Source organism: Chlorocebus sabaeus, chromosome 18, assembly GCF_047675955.1.
Source record: "Chlorocebus sabaeus isolate Y175 chromosome 18, mChlSab1.0.hap1, whole genome shotgun sequence".
In the NCBI taxonomy this organism is placed as follows: Eukaryota; Metazoa; Chordata; class Mammalia; order Primates; family Cercopithecidae; genus Chlorocebus; species Chlorocebus sabaeus.
Window position 1 is genome coordinate 16,723,017 of NC_132921.1, and position 21,718 is coordinate 16,744,734.

At 38.2% G+C, this 21,718-nt stretch overlaps 1 protein-coding gene across 1 annotated transcript; it reads right to left on the reverse strand.

The window, feature by feature from the left end:
* Positions 1–5,498: 5,498 nt before the first annotated feature.
* Positions 5,499–19,562, reverse strand: SERPINB11 (serpin family B member 11). Its single transcript, XM_037987984.2, has 7 exons — positions 19,395–19,562; positions 18,392–18,451; positions 17,094–17,222; positions 13,643–13,760; positions 9,588–9,730; positions 8,745–8,900; positions 5,499–6,772 (listed from the first exon to the last, which is right to left on the reverse strand). The coding sequence occupies exons 1-7, from the start codon at positions 19,560–19,562 to the stop codon at positions 6,368–6,370; spliced, it is 1,179 nt and encodes a 392-aa protein (XP_037843912.2). The 3' UTR covers positions 5,499–6,367.
* Between the last annotated feature and the right edge of the window lie 2,156 nt (positions 19,563–21,718).

Consider the following 21,718-nt stretch of genomic DNA (forward strand, 5'->3'; position numbering starts at 1 on the left):
GGGTGACAGAGTGAAACTCCATTTCAAAAAAAAAAAAAAAAAGAAAAGAAAAAAAAGAAAAAAATTAGCATTCTTAATTTTTTTTTAAGAAATTTTAGTTTTAAAGAAAAATAGAGCAGAGAATATAGGGTTCCCATATATTCCTAGTCCCTCCCTCCCAGTTTTTCCTGCTATTAACATTTTGCATTAGTGTTGTACATTTGTTATAATTGATGAGCCAATATTATTATTAATTTAGATAGTTCTTAAATAGAGTATTGTTGACTAAATTCTGTAGTTTACATTAGAGTTCAGTCTTTCTGTTGTATATGGGTTTTAACAAATGTACAATGGCATGCATTTTCCATTGCAGCATCATAGAAAGTAGTTTCACCGCCCTAGAAATCCTCTGTGCTTCACCTATTCATCCCTCCCTTCCTCTCCCCAGTCCCCTGACAACCACTAATCTTTATATTGTTTCCACAGTTTTGTCCTTCCCAGAATGTTCTAAATTGGGATCATATAGTATGCAGCTTTTCAGACTGACTTCTTTAACTTAGTAATATGCATTTAAGTTCCTCTATGTCTTTTCATGTCTGGATAGTTCATTTCTTTTTACTGCTGAATAACATTCCATTGCATAAATGTGCCACAGTTTTTTAATCATTAATGCATTGAAGGACATCTGGTTGCTTCCAAGTTTTTGGCAATAATGAATAAAGCTGCTATAAACATTTGTGTGCAGGTTTTTGTGTAGACATAAATTTTCAGGTCATTTGGGTAAATACCAAAGAGTGCAACTGCTGGATTGTATAGCAATAGCATGTTTAGTTTTATAAGACACTGCCCCAAAATACCACTTTTTATACCCATAAGCAATGAGTGACATAGTTTCGGTTGCTCCACATCCTCAACAGCATTTGATGTTGTCAGTGCTTTGGATTTGAGCCATCCTAATAGGTTTTAATTTGCAATTCTCTAATGACAGATAATGTACAGCATATTTTCATTTGTTTATTTGCCATCTATGTACCTTCTTTGATATGGTGTGCATATATTTTGCCCAGTTTTAACTAGCTGTTTTCTTGTTGTTAATTGTGTGTGTGGCGGGGGGGAGGGGTTAGGGTGAACAGAGCCTTTCTCTGTCTCCTGGGCTGAAGTGCAGTGCTGTGATCTTAGTTCACTGCAGCCCCTACTTCCTGGGCTCAACTCATCCTCCCACCTCAGTCCCCCAAGCAGCTAGGACTAAGGCCGGTGCCACCATGCCTGGCTAATTTTTTTTTTGGTGGGGGGCGGGGGATGGGAGACAGCAGTTTTTCTGCTTGCCCATGATGGTCTCAAACTCCTGAGCTCCAGCAATTTGCCTGCCTTAACCTCCCAAAGTGCTGAGATTATAGACATAAGCCACCATGCCTGGCCTCTTACTGTTGAATTTTAAGAATTCTTTGTATATTTTAATACCAGCTTTGTTTTTATCAGACATATTTTTTCCACTCTGTGGCTTGTGTTTTTATCCTGTGTCTTTTGAGAGCAGAAGTTTTTAATTTTAATTAAGTCCAAATTATCCATTTTTTAATGGATCATGCCTTTGGTATTGTATCTAAAAAGGCATTGCTAAACCAAAGGTCACCTAGATTTTCTCCCATGTCATCTTCTAGAAGTTTTGTAGTTTTCCATGGTATACTTAGGTGATTGATCAATTTTGAGATATTTTTTGTGAAGCATGTAAAATCAGATTCTAGATTATTTTTGACACGTGGATATCCAGTTGTTCTACCACCATTTGTTGAAAAGATTATTCTTTCTCCATTGAATTGGCTTTGCACCTTTACCGAAGACCAATTGATTTTATTTGTGTGGGTCTCCTTCTGGGCTCTTTATTCTGTTCCACTGATCTATTTGTTATTCTTTCAACAATATGTCACTGTCTTGATTACTGTGGCTTTATGTAAGTCTTGAAATCAGGTGGTAGACATCCTCTGACTTTCTTCTTCTTCTTCAATATTGTGTGGGCTATTCTGAATCTTTCTCAGCTTCCCTTTAACTCAATAACACAAGTGAGGATATTTAGGAGTCTCTTTTCTCAGTCCTCCACTTCTCTTGTCATGAACTCAGGCCAGTGGCATCTAGACACACGAGTGATTTCTTAATTTTTCCCCATTTCTATCATTTTTCTTTCATATTTTAAAATATTGTATCCACAAAACTGCCTTTGTTTCACAGATTTGCTTCATCAAAGATATCTATAACTTCTGGTCAGAGATTCTAATCAGCATGAGATATTGTTACTAACAATTTTGATATGTCTGCCACAAAAGTAAACAGCCGTATGCAACCTAATGCCAAGTCTAACGTGATGCCAAATTAAGTTTAAGTGAGGCATCAAAATAAATTATGAGATATTAGACTATATGTAGATGATCGAATAAAACTGGGTAGGAGACTCTTTAAAACTTGTGCAGGTCATAAGGCAAAACATACTTCAATAAACTCTTACCTTGTCCCTCCCCGTTTGCCCATAGGCCATCTTGGGAGGTGACCCACTTTGTGCCTAGCTGCCACCAGCTGGAAACATTTTTGGAATGAAGAATGACCTGCCCAAGGAGGAGGGACCAGGTGGGCCAGGTAGGCAAGTAGGAAGGGGTGCGACCACCTGCGTCAGTTTCTCTCTAAGCCCCAACAACGCTCAGATTTTTTCTCCTAGAGGGTGTGGCTGTCTCTGCTAAGTCACTGATTCATGGACTGAGATTCTGCCACGTAATGTGGTGCCTGAGGAAGCAGGCACTGCGGACAGGGAGCAGAGAAGAAAAAGGCTGCAGTGTGCTGGCCACGGCTCTCGAATAAGAGCTAATCTAGATCCACCGTAGCAAAGCCCCAGAACCATGCTTCCATGGGATCAGGCTCTGTCGCCAGTGAAATATTTTTAAAAAGAAAAATATGTTTAGTTTGGTGCAAAAGTAATTGCGATTTTTCCCTTTAGCAAAATCATATGTACATACACACATGTGAATATATTTAAAGAAATAATGACTGAACACTCTAAAATCCAATAAAAAATATTAACCAGTAATGCCAAGAAATTAAAAAAATCTCAAGCAAGAGGAAGAGATCCTGACAAAAAGGGAAGGGAATTTAATCATTATGGTTATGGGGAATGTTACTGGGGCCAGCAGCTCACCAGCAAGAAGAACACTGCCCATGGGAGGGAGCAGAGGGGCCCTCTGTCCAGGGAACCCACAACAGCTCCTACAGGCAAAATGTCAGGTCCAGAGCATGACACCAGCTTGTAAATCTGCAGGACGGTCTCATTCCCTTGTCAATTTCTCCCTTACTGCTTCTCCTTAGGAGTCAGAAATAGCAGGTGGGTGAGGGAACAGCCACCCCTCTCTTCCAGATCCCAGGCTTCTCCCTGCACCTGTTGCAGCTGGTGGTCCGGAAGAAGATACACTATTAAATTAGGCTTGTAGTTAGGATCAGTGCTTCTCAAACTGTCATGTGCACACAAATCAACTGGGGAGCTTGTTAAACTGCAGGCTCTGATTCCTTCCGTGGGTTTGGGTTGGAGCCAGAGACTTTGCCTTTCCATTTCTAACAAGCTCCCGTGAGACCAGTATTGTGGTCCCCAGACCACCTGAGGAATAGTAAGGGTTTAGATTACTATCTGGGCCCAAATCTTTTAATTCCTGAATCTGATTATGTTTGTGATGTGGAACAATCACAGATTTTCTAGATTTTAGATGTGACCAGAAAGCCATGAGGACTGCCAGAGTTTTCATGCTGGGGCTAGGAATGGATCTCCCTCTAAGCAGCTCTACAGGGACAATAGGAGGGAAATACAAGGCTGCTTTTGTGGCTTATTTCCATGAGTCTTGCTGGTTTGTTACATTGTTGATACTGGCAGAGGCAGAGTTTCTGTTAGCTCTTTGAAGGGTGAAAATTTACCTCCCTGCCCCCTCGGTGCCTGTGATGGTTAATTCCATGTGTCAACTTGGCTAGGCCCACAGGTATTTGGTCAAACACCAGTCTGGATGTTGCTGTGAAGGCAATTTTAGATAAAATTAACATTTAAATCAGTACACTTTGAGTGAAGCAGATTACCCTCCATAGTGTGGGTAGACCTCATGCAATCAGTTAAAAGCCTTAAGAGAAGATAGATCAAGGTCTCATGAGGAAGAGGTCACTCTGCCTCCAGACTGCCTTCACACTCAAGCTGCAGTATCAATTCTTCCCTGGGTCTCAGGCTTGCCCTGCAGATTTTGCACTTGCCAACCTCCACAATTGCATGAGCCAATTCCTTTAATTAAACTCTCTCTCCCCTCCCACCCGTAATATATGGAGACACATAGATAGATAGATAGATAGATAGATAGATAGATAGATAGATAATATAAAGATAGATATATGTATGTTTTATAATTGACAGTGGTGAACATATATATAGTGGGAACATTAAGAAAAAGTCTGACATAATAAAAACCACAACACAGGACTCTATGGGCTCTTTTCCAGTCAGAACAACCCATATCTCTCTTGGCGTGTACTCTCATTCAATAAACTCTCTGCTCTCTTAGCTAAATTGTCTCTTGGCCAAATTCTTTCTCTCAAAAATGACAGAAACAGAGGACCCCCACACTTCCAGGTAACAACCTGACAACGTTTAGGGTGAAAAGTAGATATCAAAAAACCATTCTTATTTTTCCTACACCCATCATTGTTGTTTCGTGTCTCTCCATGTTACCACAGTTAAACCCACTGTGCCTGTGGACTCTTGGATTATCCTGTGACGTTAGCCAAGGCAACTTCTAGTCTTTATGCCATTTGACAGACGCGCCTGGTAGACAATCACTGGGACAACCACATGCAACAAGACAGCCATTCAGTGCAGCAAGGAAGTTGCATGCTATTATAAGTAGATATTCTTCAGTCTTACACTTTGCTGAGATTGTTGCTTGTTTGCAATTTTATAATATCTATATTGAAGATTAAAGTAAGCCATATTCTTCAATGCCCCAAGGAGAAGGGAAAAGATTTCATTAGCTGCCAGCACTGTCTATCCTAAAAGAATGCTGCCTATCACCTAGGAGGGAAGCAATGGCTGACCTCCAGCCACCTCTTCTAAGATGGGGCTAGGGAAGTTAGAAGTGGGGGACTCCTGCTCTACTAAGTCTTCTGAGGAAGTTCCAGGAGAAAATATTCACCAAGAAGGCACTGAGAAGGCAGTAAATGCTTTATAGACACTTTTCATCTGATTATTGCTCCATGTTATCCTGAATATAAAAGGAGGCTTCCTTTAAAACAAAAATCTTCTGATTGACTTATGCCTTTTTCTGGTTTGAACCTTTACTTGCTGAAGATGAAGGTGGGTAGGAAAAGGAGGGAAAGAAGGAGGAGCAGAAGGATGAGGAGGACTGGAGAGAAGAGGAGGAGGAGGAAGAAGAAGAGGAGGAAGAACAAGAGGAAGAGGAAGGAGGAGAAGGAGAAGAAGAAGAAGAAGAAGAAGAAGAAGAAGAAGAAGAAGAAGAAGAAGAAGAAGAAGAAGAAGAGGAGGAGGAGGAGGAGAAAGGAGGAGGAGGAGAAGGAGGGAGAAGAGGGAGAAGAGGGGGGAAGAGGAGGAAAAGGGAAAGAAGGGGAAGAGGATGAGGAGGAAGAGAAGGAAGAAGGAAGGGGAGAAAGAGGAGAAGGAAGAAGGAAGGGGAGAAGGAAGAGAAGGAAGAAGGAAGAGGAGGAGAAGGAGGAGGAGAAAATCTATTGTTCAATTCAGTAGTATAATTCAATTCAATTCAATTCAAGCAATTGGCCAAAAATTCCACTGAAATATTGACTGAATTAGACTTCTCCACGTTCAAAGTATCCTTTTATAAGCCATTTGATTGCTGCCATATGTTACAAGTCTTCACAGAGCTTTAAGGTATTCCATGCATTTATTATTCTCAACACAGAATTTTGAACTAAAACTCACCACATTCTATTTACATATGTAAGGAAAATATTTAAAAATTCAAGCAAAGTTGAAGCCCTTCAGCTGGTTTTCTTTAAGCGGAGATGTCAGGCCACTTATTCAAGATCTCACAAATATATACAAGTCAAGAAACTCTAATCTCTTAAAATTTTACTCATTGACTTGATCATGTCACTGAACAGCAATCAAATGAGACACCACAGATAAGAAAGCCAGAAAGCTTTCTGCATAAATCCACCTTATTCTATGATTAACAAAGCCTTAGCTTCACAACTCATGAAATTGTTGGAAGAGGTTCTACACCTGTTTTGCAGATGAGCAAACTGAGGCACAGAGGTGTGTGAGGTGTGAGCTTTTTGGCCATGGGGAAGTCACAGGATTGTCTCTGCACCTCATCTGCAACTCTGACACTTGCTCACCCCCATCTGATTAGGGAGAGGCAAGCTTGCCACAGAATAGAATTACATTGCTATGAGTGTGCCTTATAAAGAACAAGAAGGGGTGGTTCGCCTTGAACTGAGCTCGAATGGGTAGGCTTTTCACGGCGATGCTGTCCCCAGTGGTGGCTGCTGCCTCCGTGCCCTCTTCGCTGACATCCAGGTATGACTTGTGGATGGCTTTTGATAGATATAGACCCTTGGTTGGTGACATTCCAGAAAGATCAGCTTTGACCTGGTTGAAGAGATCTGTCACCCCTAGAGATTTTAACAAGGAATTTAGCTCATACTTAATTTCAAGTTTGAATCGGGGGAGATGTACTTCAACTTCTCTTTCCACCATGTTAGAAGAGCTGGTCCACTCATGAAACGTCCTCGAATTCAGCTGCTTTTCTATCTAAGAGACAAAACACAGACAAGCCCACATGAGTCAAACACATGACCTCTACACTAAATGTCATATGTTTTTATAATTCTCAGTGTGAGTGTTTCAACTTCATCACTTTTTCTACCTTTAATAGTCTACTTACCTGGGAACAAAATCATACCATTAGCCACATTTTCCCTTTTCTGTCATCTGTTTGTCCTCTAAATTTCCATAATTAAGTTTCTCAAGTAGGTATCCTACAGTCTTTTCCCTCAATCCCCTCAGCGCACATGCTTCACTGCACTTCTCCCACTATTGCCTGTGAAGTTGTCATGGTCCTGTTTCGTGGATGGACTCAACCAATTCTTCTTGGTTCTCATATCTGAAACATTTCACGACACCCTCCTTTATGAGCGTGATTCTCGTTTGGCATCCCTGATGCCAGGATCCCCATGAATTCTGATAGCTTTCATCTTCTCATGCCCTTCTCTGTCACTGTCTCTGGTAGCTGCTCCTGAAGCTGAACTCTGGGCCACCTGTGCCTCTGCCCAGCATGTCAGCTCCCACATCAACGCTCAAGTTTCCCAAAGCAGCCTCAGCACGCTGACTTCTCATTTTCTCCGTCCAGTTTCATCATTTGTTTGTAAATCTTTCAAACGCCCCCCTCAGGCATTGAACTCTCCAGCCAGCCCTGTCCACAGCTCCCAGCTCCAAACCACCATGCTGTGTCACATCCCATCTTTTTAATCTAAGAATTTAAAACAGTTTTGACAACCTCTGCCTACCATGACAATATATAATTCACCATAAAATAAATGTGGTTTTTCTTCCAAAGTGTGTTTTCCTTTTGTCCTTTTCTGCCCACATCCAAGAGACCATGACTTCATGCCACAGCTCACGCTGCCCTTCTTCTAAGGCATTTGCACTGCTCTTTGCTCTGCTCAGTTCAGCAGGGCCCCTGTGATTCTCCTGTTCATCCAGCAAGGCTCGGACTAAAAGTGCTCTGCTAGGAAATCCTTTCAGACCCCTTCATTCTAATCCCAGAGTCTACTTCCAGAAAACTTTCTGCAGAGTCTAAACTGCTCCCAAACTGCTTTATGCCCCAACTGTCTTTCACTGCAGTCAACCACAGGCCCTCAGGGACCTGATTCCCTCTGATTTGGCCACAACCATAAGCATACCTGTTCTCATGGCCACAGCTGCACTTCTGTTACTACAGCTCCCTCTCAATTGGCACCCGTCTAACTTCTGAAGCCAAATGCGTACATCCTGACCCTGCTCTTTCCAGAAGCCTTCCCTACCACCCGACACACATGCACACCTTGCTCGTCTGTGCCACAGTGTTTTCGTCTCAAGCCAGCACTCCCTGGCTTAGAAGCCCCTAGCTGTTGGGCCATATCATCCCTATGTGTGTCAGCTTTGCAGGCTCCCAGAAGTTCAGCTGTCAGAAGCACAGCCTGCTCTGTCCTGGGCAGCTTTGGCTGCAGCTGGGGAAAGGGGGATGGATCCAAACTCCTTTCACTGCCATGACCACTTCTCAATGGGTGTGGTGCACATTTCTCCACAAAACTGAGATGTTAATAATGGCTAGCCCATGAAAGTACATTACAATTGGCTCAGAAATACTGCCCCTGAGGGTAAACTGGCTGAACCAGATTTCTGCACACTAGGAGCCCAAATAGCATTATAACTTCATTACTGTAGAAAGATGTCCCCTGACTATCAACCAACCAGTACTTGTGTGTATTTGTACAAAACATCACTTCTGCCTTCATGTGCCTTTCTCATGTAAGAATAGCTTGTTCTCCATAAACACATTGTCCTGAAAGGCAGAGGCCATGTGTCTCCCTGCTACTTTCGCAGCCCCTAGGGCAATCCTACTGAGGCTTAGATTGTGAATCAATGACTACACTAATGTCATGAGATACATTGTGTGTGTGTGTGTGTGTGTGTGAACATGCACACATGCTTTAACTGCTTTCTAGCATTCTTATAATTTTACCTGTTTCACATTAGCTGTGCCTACTGGAAGCAGAATAATCATGCTTAATTTGTTGTTAACGTAGGGCAGCTCAAGAACTTGCATCTGTGGCTCCTTTAGGAAGGCCAGTTTAAATGTTCCAATTTGATACATCATTTCCACAGTTACATTTTTACCCTGGGAAGAAGAAAAGGATTATAATTAGGTAGTATATATAGTTACATATGTGAGCGCACATGTGTGTTTACTGATTATCTTGTATAACATGAATATCTGCATGAACACTCTAAAGGCATGGGTAAAATAGAAACTACAAAGTAGATTCCTTATTACTTCCCATTGCAAAAATTATCCATTTTTTTAATTTAAAATAAGTCATGGTTAGAGACTGGATTGTTCTAATAATATATATAGATAACTTGGTCTACCAAAAGCAAAGTCAGGATTTCTAGCTAACATGACTTTAGTGGGAAAAAAAGGATACATCATTAAATCATTTTCTTTTTAATCTTTCCTCAAGAAACTCTCTAGAAAAAAAAAAATAACACAGATAACTTTAGTGTGCTGCTGGAGAAAATAACCACAGTGTACATGGAAAGAATAAACCAATAGAACATTAAGAAAAGAATGGGTTTTCTTCTTTGCCAGAGAATCTTAGTATCCCAAGTCTCCAGTTGGGTGCTTTGTGATAAAAGTTATTGTCACTTAATAGAGGAAAAATTAAAATGTGTAGAAAATACAATAAAAGAACCAACAGAAACCTAGACCAATATTTTCACTAAATCACTAAATCTTTCTAAGTTGTCCTTAAATGATTACTGTATTCTCTAACATTTGTCATCAGTCTGAAAATAAAATACTTACCTCACTTAGCTGAAAAGGACTTTTAACTGTCTCTCTTTCTTGAAATTTATTTTGCCATTGTCCTTTGAAATATATGGCATTCACCAGGACCATTACAGATGAAGGGTCAATTGTGCCCTTTCCAAAGAGATTTGTGACTTTTCCTTGTGTAAAAAATAAGATAATTGTATTTGGATTTGAACTTCCTGATGATAGAGAGGTGAAGAGTCATGAGAAATTTATAGTCATTTCTTTTTTAAGACTAATTGTAAATTTGAGATACCAGAACTCCTTTCATCTCCTGGCCATGGAGCCTTCCTTGTCAAATGAAGTTTATTTCAGGGAATATTTAATGCTTTGTTATTTAACCAGAAGACGGCATCCAGGAAGTAGCCAGTATATTCATGATGGATCAATTTGTCTTACACCTCATTGTATCAAGTGATTTCTTACATATTACTGCTTATTTAAATATTATGTAATAATTTCTTGTGGCTTACTTTTAATATTTACAAGACTTTATGCTTACCAGCACTTCATTACATGCAAATATGTTAAGTATTTTAAAATACTTATTCTTTCAATGCACTACAATTAGTGTATTACAAATATGTATACAAAAGCACTTGAAGTAAACACATACCTGAAAATCAAGATTCATAAAATTATGCCAGGAATTGCTTGGTAAATAAAACTGATCAAAATTAAACATCCAGCTGTCTTGGTGCATTTTGGTATATTGCAATTTATAAAACCTTTTTGGAATGTAATCTGTTATACAATATGAAACACAGGAATATCTGAACATCAGCTTTAAGCTTCATGAAGGTTTTAATTTTTATTGAACTTCTAGGCCTAACACAATCCTAGCATGTGATAGCAATACCTAACCTTAAGTGTACAATATGTATTTTTGGTTGAAACAGTAAATAAAGATATAAACAAATGATGAAATAATATTAATATTCTACATAAATATATAACATGTGAATCCCAAATGCACACCCACGGCAGACAACACTAATCATCTTTTCATTCATGCCAAAAGAATTTAGGCATTTTCTAGATTCTGGGCACTGTTCTAGACACTGTAGCACTAAACTCAGACTATACCACAAAACTAAACAGACAAAAATCTCTACTGTCACAGAGTTAGTGTCTACCAGCTCAGTTGTGAGCTTTTTCAAGTAACCTAAGTTTAAGCCTCAGACTCTCAATACACATTTTCCAAGCAGTGACTACCAGTGGATCAGAGTTAGCACAAGAGATGAGGCATATTTTTACACCATTGTGCTAGGTAAATTAACAGATATGAAAAAATATATACACCTTTCAAAGCATTTTCTGACTTAATACAAATAATAGAATAGATACATATGTTAATCTGGTCGCCTATTACTAAACTTGACATCTGTCAGTTCCTCAATCAAAAAGATACTATTGAGAGCTCATCACTGTTAAGTGATATAATGGGAGACAAATATATTAGAAAACATTTTCTTTATGCTAAAAGAAATCTAAAATAATATAAAGCTAAACTAGAATTATTAAGTGAATTCAGCAATGTTAATATACAAAAGTAAAGTATATACTTATACATCAACAACAAATAAACCAAAATAATAGATACCAGCTAAAATTCACCAAACACCTCAAATACCACCTAGAATCAGTTTATCAAAAAATGCACAAAACTTCAACATAGGAAAATACAAAATGTTACCAAAAGAAAAAATTAAAGAAGACCTGTATAGAGGTAAATTTCATGGTCATGGATTAGAGTTTGAATAAAGATGTATTTTCTCTCCAAATCTATAGATTCTATGTAAATCCTATTAAAATTTCAACTGATACATTCTATGGAAGTTAACAAGCGAATTTTAAAATGTATATGGAAATACGAAGGATCAAGATTTGGCAAGGCAACCCTAGAAAAGGATCAACATTGGAGGGATTATACTTCCAGTTTCCAAGACTTATTATAAAGCTACTATAATTGTGGCATCATCATGAGAATAAACAAATTGACGAATGAAAGAGAATGGAAAACTCAGGAGCAGATTCACACAGATATGGTCATCTAATTTATGATAAAATTTACATTGCAGTGTAATAATGAAAGGATTCTTTATTCAATAAATAATGTCATATAAAGTAGACATCCATGTGGAATGAAACTAATTTTAAAAAGAATCCTGACTTTAATAAAACAATAAAACTTCTAGAAAATAACATATGAAAATATTTTCATGAACTAGAAAATATTTTCACGACAAGATTTCTTTAAAATCATCCAAAAAATGTGTGCAAAGACACTAACTACAAAGGAAAAGATCATAAATTTTATTCCTTTGAAATTAGACACTTCCATTCATCTAAGACATCACTAAGAGATGGGAAAGATAAGATGCAAAATAGTAGAAGTTACTTGCAACATAGGTATCCAGTATGTGCAAAGAACTCCTAAAAATTTATCAGAAAAAAAGAAAAACAAACAAACCATTCTTACAGGTGGGCAAAAGATTTAAACAGAAACTTCACAAAGGAGGATATGCAGCATATGAAAAATTGTTCAACCATGTAATTCATAAAGGAAATGCAAATTAAAATTAAAATAACTACAGTGGCTAAAGTTAACAAGCCTTACACTACTAAGTGTTGGCAAGGAGGAGGAACAATTGAAATTCTCATTTCTTGTTTGGGCAAATAAATTGACACAACCACTTAAGCTGATTGGCATCTACTACAATTGAATGTATATATGCCTTATGACCAGCAATTCCATTCCAAGGTGTACACTCAATAAAAGTGCATACATATGTGTATCAGAGATATGTATCAAAAATATTCACAGCAGCACTATTGATAAGGGATCCAAACTAAAAATGTCGTAAGTATTTATTAACAGTAAAATGGGTAAGTATATTTAGAATATTCTGAGAATGAAATACATACTAATAAAAATGAACAAACCATGCAACGTGTAACTACGTGGATGAATCTCACAAACATATATTGGCCTTAAAAAACCCACATACTTTATGATTCCAATTACATGAGATTTAAAAACAGGCAGAACTAATAAGTGGTAACAGAAGTCAGAGAAACCTTAACGTCTGGGGAAAAAAGGGCTTATTTCTAGAAGAGGATTTAAGGGGGCCCTTGCAGTGCCTTTTTCTGATAACTAATGTCTTATTTTGCTGACCTGAGTAGTGATTCATGAGTATATTCACTTTGTGATAATTTATCAAACAGCACACATACAATATTTTACTTTTCTATGTGTATGTATATTTAAATCATAAAGTTTATTTTTAAAATCAAGATTTAAGGGATGTATTAACTAATTGTGATATGTCAATATTATTTGGTTCCTGATTCAAACAAGAAAAAAAAAAAAGCCAACTGGGGAAAAATGAAAACACTGAATATTTAACATGAAATGATTATTTTTAATTTTTCAGATGTAATAATAGTGTAGTGGTTGTATTAAAATTGTCCATATTTTTTAGAAAAACAGTGAAGTATGTGTAGGAAAATGATATAATATCTAGAATTTGCTGCAATATAATCTTAAAGAGGTGTTGGAGAAAGGGTGAGAGATTACATGAATAAGGCCAGCCATTAGTGAGAAATGTTGCAATTGAGTGATGGGTATATACGGTTCACTACATATTCTCTCTACTTTTGTATATCCTTAAATTTTTCCGCAACCAAATGTTTCTAAACAAAAATGAATATATCCTTTGTATCACATATTAAATGTGCCATTTAAGAAATATTTAGCAACATATATGGGTTTTTAATTGTGAAAAGTAAATTTAAATTTAATTAATTTTAATTGCAGAAAGCACCATACATTTATGAAATAGAAATGGTGTTCATTCACAGAGTCACTTTGTATATATTCTAGAACAACTGATTGTAAAGGGTATTCCAAAATATGGCCCCATTCCTTTCTTGCTGATCTGCCTATGTCAGGTGCGGACTTCAGCCAGCTTCCTTGTCAGCAAGTGGACTCGGATTGCTTATCAATACAACACAGAATTTAGAGACACCTATTGACTTATCCTTACCATTAGTTTTGTTTTCAACCCAAGCATTAATTGTTTTCCTCGTTTCTTCTGTAGACTGTTCAAAATCCACAGTTTGCAACCTGGCTTGATACCATTTCTCAGAACAGCTTAAATATTGCTATAAAAGACATGATAATTGAACAACAATTCAAAAGCAGTGTAAGGAAAACAAAATCTATAGCTCGATGTATTCTAAAATTCTAATGCAGAGAAGAAGCAGTTCCTATAAACAAGTCTGAGAGGAAGCAGAATGCATATGTACTTATTTTTAATGAAATAAATAAATTTAACAAAATCTGAAACCCTTCCAAAAGGAATGTTCAGAAATGTTTTGTTGTTACTTCTGTCACATGATTGGCTGTCTTAGTTTTAAAGTGTTCAAAGCAAAATGACAAACTGCAATACAATGAGCACCTTCTGACTCTATTCCTACTCTTTCCTCTTCAAAGTAGACATGGAAGCTACTGCTCTCAGATTATAGATGGGAAAACTGAGAAGAGTGGTTAAGTGACTTGCTTTCCTGAGGTCTAACAGAAGGTTGTTCCCATGATGTGTATCAATCTCCTCACAAGCTGCCATAAATATAATTAATAATAAAAACATTCTCTGATGTAAATAGTTGGCATTTCTGTCAAATTTATATAAAGTGTGAGCAAAAATATCTTAAGGAATTTATTATTTCGTTCACCTATAACATATTATCCAAGTGAAAGTGGTGTGCGAACTCAGTATAAAGAACTTACTCTTTCTTTTAACCAAAAATTCTTACTCCCAAGCCCCTCCTATGTAGCATTCTGGAGCAACTATTGATGACCACCCATGGCCCTAGATTTCTATAGAACTGGAGACTTTCCATTGTCTTTCTGTCAAGACAACAGTGATATCTACATGGACCCAAATGAGTTTACCATGATGCAATTCCCGAGACCTTAGGAGCATACCTCCACAGCCCAGTGGGACCCGATGCCCCAACATGAACTGAATAGAATGATACAAGACTTCGAAATATGGAAGATGTGCCTAGCATAGAAGAAAAACAAAGCTTAACTAATGTTGTGGGAAGTCAGGGACCCCAAACGGAGGGACCTGCTGAAGTTGTGACAGAAGAACATAAATTGAGAAGATTTCATGGACATTTATTAGTTCCCCAAATTAATACTTCTATAATATCTTATGCCTGTCTTTACTGCAATCTCTGAACATAAATTGTGAAGATTTCATGGACATTTATCACTTCCCTGATCAATACTCTTGTGATTTTCTGTGCCTGTCTTTACTTTAATCTCTTAATCCCATCATCTTCATGAGCTGAGGATGTATGTTGCCTCAGGACCCTGTGATGATTGATTTAACTGCACAAACTGTTCATAAAGCATGTGTGTTTAAACAATATGAAATCTGGGCACCTTGAAAAAAGAACAGGATAACAGCGATGTTCAGGGAACAAGGGAGATAACCATTAAGTCTGGCTGCCTGAAAGCCGGGAGGAACAGAGCCATATTTCTCTTCTTTCAAAACCGAATAGGAGAAATATTGCTGAATTCTCTTTTTCGGCAAGGAACAGCCCTGAGAAAGAGAATGCATTCCTAGGGGGAGGTCTCTGAAATGGCTGCTCTGGGAATGTCTGTCTTATATGGTTGCAGATAAGGGATGAAATAAGCCCCAGTCCCCCATAGTGCTCCCAGGCCTGTCAGGATGAGGAAATTCCCGCCTAGTAAATTTTAGTCAGACTGGTCGTCTGCTCTCAAACTCTGTCTCTTGATAAGATGCTATCAACGGCAATGTGTGCCTGAAACTTCATTAGCAATTTTAATTTCACCCCGGTGCTCTGCCCTCATTTACTTTGTGATATTTTATTGCCTTGTGAAGCAGGTGATCTCTGTGACCCACACCCTATTCATACACTCCCTCCCCTTTGAAAATCACTAATAAAAAATTGCTGGTTTTGCAGCTTTGGGGGCATCACAGACCTGTCAACATGTGATGTCTCCTCCGGACACCCAGCTTTAAAATTTCTCTCTTTTGTCCTCTTTCCCTTTATTTCTCAGACCACCCAACACTTAGGGAAAACAGAAAAGAACCTATGTTGAATTATCGGGGGTGGGTTCCTCTGATAAACTATGAGCAACATCTGGGCCTCAGAATGAATCTTGTCCTGAGCTGGATCCAACTGTGGTTGAAACAACCTTAAGTAACTTCCATAGCCCAGGAGATGGATGTTTTTCCAGCCAGAATCCTGAAATAACAAGGTCCCTCTCATGACACAGTTCAAGACAATCTTCATGATGCTAATGAGGACCTTCTCACTTCAGGAACAGATGCCATAACGATCATTCCAAATCCACATTTATCTACTGTTATGTCTGGGTCACTGTTTTGAGAAGGCAAAGTCACGAGAGCGGGCATCCCAACTCGAAGGACCATGATTGTTAATCCCTGCCACTCTAGACACTCTCCATACATCATTCCCTATATGCTTCCAGGGCAGTAAAAGAAAATACCCTCTAACTGTCTATAATACCTACCCCAAGTTGCAAATATTCTGACTATTAGAAGCTCGTCACATCCAAGCCATAACCTGATCTACCAGGCCAGGAAAGAACATTAGAAACTCATGGTTTCATCCAGCTTCACGGAGATGGCATTTAAATAACCTTAGTCAAACAAAAGTTTGCATTTCACCTCAATCACAGCAAGCTGATGTAGCAATTAAAAACAGGAAGATGGATTTGGATAGGGGTCAAATCCAGGTTTTGCCATTCAAATATCTCTGTGACTCTTGTCAGCCTGACTTTTCAGAATCTGCTTCACAGTCTGCAGAATTAATGGACATTTTACACCCATATCTTAGCACAATGTGAGGATTATAGGAGATAATGCCTGTAATGAGCTAAGCAGAATGACTGGCACAGAGTAAATACTCAATAAAACTGCATAGGATCTTGGTGTTGGGAAAGGGCATAAATGGTGTTAGAATATTGGAGCTACAAAGAACTAAGCCTAATCCTCTCATTTTAAAGATAGAAGTGACTTGCCCAAAGTTATGTATTCTAAATGGAAACAGAACTCCTGTTTCTTGGCTCACAGTCCAGTGTAATTTCAACTACTTCTTGATACTCCACTATTAAGAACCTCTGAAAATGATATGAAAAATTGGTTTTGTTTTTCTTCTGGTCCACAGGGATGATTCTTACCTACTTTGTTTTGTGCTTCATCCCTGACCTTGGTTCTTGGACAGCATTAGGGATCTTAAAGAAGCCATTTTTATGTAATATTTTATAACTTTACATGAGAGTTTCAATAAATCCATTTCACTGAAACTGTAAGTCAGCTCAAATTCAATCTCTTAATGATAAACGTCATGTGACTGTTCTCACTCTTCATCAATTTTGTGGTATGAAATTCAGAGGATGCCAAGAAAGTTGTTGACCATTCTTTCAAATGGACTTACCTGATGGAATGCCATTGTCTTTGTCCCGTAGAGCCTGTTGGCAATGCTGAGGGTATAGTTAGAGTCTGGCTGGTTGATTTGAGAGAATAAGACACCAAACTCGGAATGAATTCTTCCAGCTTGGCTGCACTGAAGCATTAGTAAACAAAGAATGGTGTATTAAATTGCTTGATTTTTGCCATTGGAGAATGATAACTATCTAGAGAGCAAGGTGTTTGCCTCTGAATAAAAGGGCTGTGAATACAAGGAAATTAGTTTAAAGCATTTTCTTCTTTGGATTTTCGCTAGCACATTAATTTCACCACTCTAACTTTAGTTGCAGTCTGTGTGCAGAATTGTAAGTTACTGCATAATACATGTGTACTTGTGGTCCTAACGATTTAATTCAAAGGCAGTTTTCATAAATAAACAGATCCTAGTGGGGTATTCAGGGCAATAATTCCAGTATTATTGCTGCCCTTGTACTTACAGAATCGTTTCTCTTCTCTTTACACTTTTTTCTACATCTCCATTTTTCATATGGTCATTTGATCAAATACCTTAGCCCTTCACTGAACTTAGTTCACACACTAATTTGCTTCTCAGTGGTAGCAATTCTGCTAAGCTGCAGCTTTGTTGCATTTGAAAGATGGCTAAGAATTTATGGACATTATAGGGAATATGCCTATATTCCCTAAAGCGTTCCCTAAAGCAAATGTTCCTAAACCATGGACTTTGAACTTTTAATAGTCAGCTGCGTTCCGTGAAGTTGGTGTTCTGTGAGTCTATATGCATTTGTGTATTTTCTCAACCAATCACAATCAAACAGAACTATTTCTGTGTAGGAGTTCTATATAATTTTGCTGTCAAAATGAATCCTTCTACTGGAAAAAACTAGAGACCATAGTCCCACAGCATGTGGATTGAGAAGCATCAGGCCATGTTTTCCCAGCACATAATTATATGGCCAAGCATCAGGGTCCTTTCTCAGTCCCCACTCTAGACAGAAAAATCTAATACCACATAGACAAGACTGGCAGACTCAACGTAGGGCATCCTCCATAAAGGAACAAAAAAGGTTGAGTAAGGATGGCAATAAATCAGGTAATAAAATCTAAGAAACTTTACTATTGTTATTATCATTATCATTATCATACTAAACTCTACAGGCTGTAGTTATCATCAGGAAGGTTAAAGGGGGACACATAGCTGGTTCCCTCATGGACAAAAGAAGGAGCTCTTCTACTCAACCCTCAGACAATTATTTCATCCTTCTCTTAGGTTAAAGAGCATTTGACAACTCAGCAATATTATCATACCTTAGGTGAGTCCTTGAACCCTGGTTTTAATGAGTCTACAGTATGATGAAAATGAAGCACCTAGAAAAGAAAAAAAAGGATCCATTGGCATCAGAAGCAATGTACAGTCTATCAAGGTTGACAGTTGTAAGGATCTATTTTTCTATTTTAGATCAAGACCAATAGTGATAGCTAAATTTAATAATGTTGCGTTCCAAATCCTGAACTAAGTCTTTACATATCTTATTTAACCTTCCCAAAAACTGTGTAAGTAGATACTATTACCCTCATTCTATGTTACGGAAACTATAAGTTTGAGAGAGATCGAGCAGCTTGCGTCAGACCACTGTCAGGCTCCAGGGACTAATCTCTTATCTGCTAGACCCTTCTGTCCCTACTGCTCTTAGGCTGATAACTAAGACAGTACCCAGCACAAACAATAATAAGATTTGCAAGTATCCTAAGAATTGTTAAGTGATATTCTTCTACACTTTCCACTGCAATAAAAATATATGTAATGGGAAAATCTCTTATGTTAGCCTATATAACCTGAAAAGTCACCTTTCCTTTCTCAGTCTCAGTTTTCAATCTGTAAAGTGTGGATAACAATTCCTAACTGTTATGAATTTGAAACATAATCACAAAATTTTTTTATCTTGGTAATGTCTAAAATAGTATTACGTTTATTGTAAATTTAACCTTCTACAGGACAATCATAGTAACTCTGTCACGTTTAAATCACTGAATGAAGAGACCCTAAGAGTAAACTGCAGAGATTTATCTGTGATACCACTGATAGTAAAAAAGAGACCACGTGTTGCTTGTATTACATTGCTTGCACTACAGCATACTCCATTAATCAAACCATTATCAATTTTTAAGAAATATGATTTACTCAATGTGGTTTTTTTTCTCTCTCAAGATGGCAATTTTATTGGTATAAAGATAGAATTAATTTGGCTGACCCAGAGCAGGTGCATGAAAGACTTCTGGGCCCTGGGCAAATCTCTGTGGAATTTCATACCTTCTCTAGTTGCTCTGCACTCTCTCCCCTGGCACCAAGGAGTACCATGCTTAGAGCATAAAGTAGACTTAGCGGAGAAAAGAAGATGTTATCTCCTATGTTGTTACTGTTCAGCTCTTTGAACACATCAAGGCAAAATTCAACGTTAGCGGTGCTGAGAGAATCCATTTTTATGCCAATGACTGCCTGAGAACAGAAGGAAAAAAATTCTCAGAACATCACTTGAAGTTACAGATAGTATCTGGAGTTCAGTTATTGCATTTCATGAATTTAAGTATTAGGGCACACTGCTTCATGAAAAATTACATACCTTTATCACAATTCTGAGAAATTCATAAATGCTAGAGAGGGGAATTCACGTTAGTTTTACATTGCAATGAACAGAAGATTCACTATTCCTTCAGCCAATGGTTAAAATCTATCTTACTATCATTTGTGTACATTTTTAAATAATCTATAATTGTTCTGGAGTGAAAGATTAAAAGGAATTGGATCTTTGCATTTTGAATTTCCATACTTTAAGACATTCCTCACCCTGGAATTTGTGCAGTAAAAAATCTTGAGCTACACAAGATCAGCCAATCAAGATATTTTCCCAATAGACTACCCACTTTTGCAGTGTCACAGGAGGAGAACATCTCCATCTCAGTCGTTTTTGTACAAACAAGTTGACAGCACTTGCAGAATTTCCAGCACGTTTTTATCTCCTCAGTGGGACCTCATTCCCTGTATCCCTCCATGAATGTAAGACAATACTAACAAGTAGGTCCTGCCATAAGAAAGTGGTCAGAGCTCTCAGCCTGGAGGCCACAGTCGTCATGTTTACGAAAATAGAAATGGAAAAGGAAAATCCAAGAGAAGAAAAGATGATGCTGGAATATGTGTTATCTCAGGACAAGAATATGTCAGGAAAGAAGAGTTCATTCTATTCAGTTCCACAAACATTAATTGAGCATCGCTCACTGTAGAGGGCTATGGATATAAGAATGATCAAGAATAGTTTCTGCTCTCAGGGAGACTTCATTCTTCAGGAGCCTCATTGCCATCAGACACTTCCTTCTTTTAACTTCGGAGTCATCATTCTCTCTTGGTCCACAGTCTGCCTCCTTGACTGCTCCTTCTTAGTCTCTTTTGCGGAATCGTTCTCAATTTTGAACCTCTAAACATCACAATAAAGCAGAATTCAGATCTTGAACCTCTTCTCTATGAACACTCATACTCCAGGTGATCTCATCCAACCTCATTCCTCCTAATATCTAATTAGGAGGAATGTCCTAATGTCACTAATATGCTATTAGCTCCTGTATTTATGCTTGCCTTGAATTCCAAACCCATATATCCAACTGCCTACTCAACATCCCCACTTGAATGTCTAATATATATCTCAAACTGAACATGTCCAAAAGCGAATCCTTGGTTTTCTAATTCCTCTCTCCAGCCTGCGTCCCTCACAACTTTCTTTACCTCTGTAAATGACAATTCTATTCTTCCAGTTTCTCAAGCTGAAAACCTTGGGATCACCCTTAAGTACTTTCTCATTCTTATTCAATCAGTGAAAAAAATCCTGTTTTCCCCATCTTTGGAAATATTCCCCATCTGCACATTTCTCATGCTCCCCAGTTTTAACAGCATAAAGGTGCTCCTGAATTATTTAAATAATCTCCTTTCTTCTTTCTACTCCAGTCTTTATCCTCCTCCATGATATCTTTGATAGACTAGTATTTTTTAAGTATCAGTTAGTTAGGTACTCCTCTGCTCAAAAACTCCACTGTCTTCCCTTTTACTCAGGGAGGAAGCCAAAGTCCTTACTGTGACCAACAAGGCCCTCTGTGATCTGGCCCTGCCCACCTGTCAGACCTCATCTCCTACCACTCTTCCACCAGCTCACTCCAATTTAGCTATGTCACCTCCTTGCATACCTTCAACATAACAAGCACATTCAACCTCAGGGCATTTGCACTTTCTATTCCTCTTCCATGATGTTCTTCCCGAAGATATTTGAATGGTTCATTCCAGCAGTTTAATCACATCTGTTCAGACAGCATCTCGTTACTAAGGCTGTCCCTGACCATTCATTCTGTTTGAAATCTCGGCCCACATCCCACCATTCCATTACCGTAGCACATACCACCACCTGGCTTACTACATATGTATTTATTATCTGATTCCCTTCCCTCTATAGTACATTAGAGCAAGGACTTCGTTTTGGTTTTACGTTTTATTCCAGCATCCAGACAAGTCCTATCCATAGAATAGTGACCCAGTACATGTTTGCAGAAGGAAGAAATGAAGAAGAGAATTTCAATCCAATAAGTACTATGTGA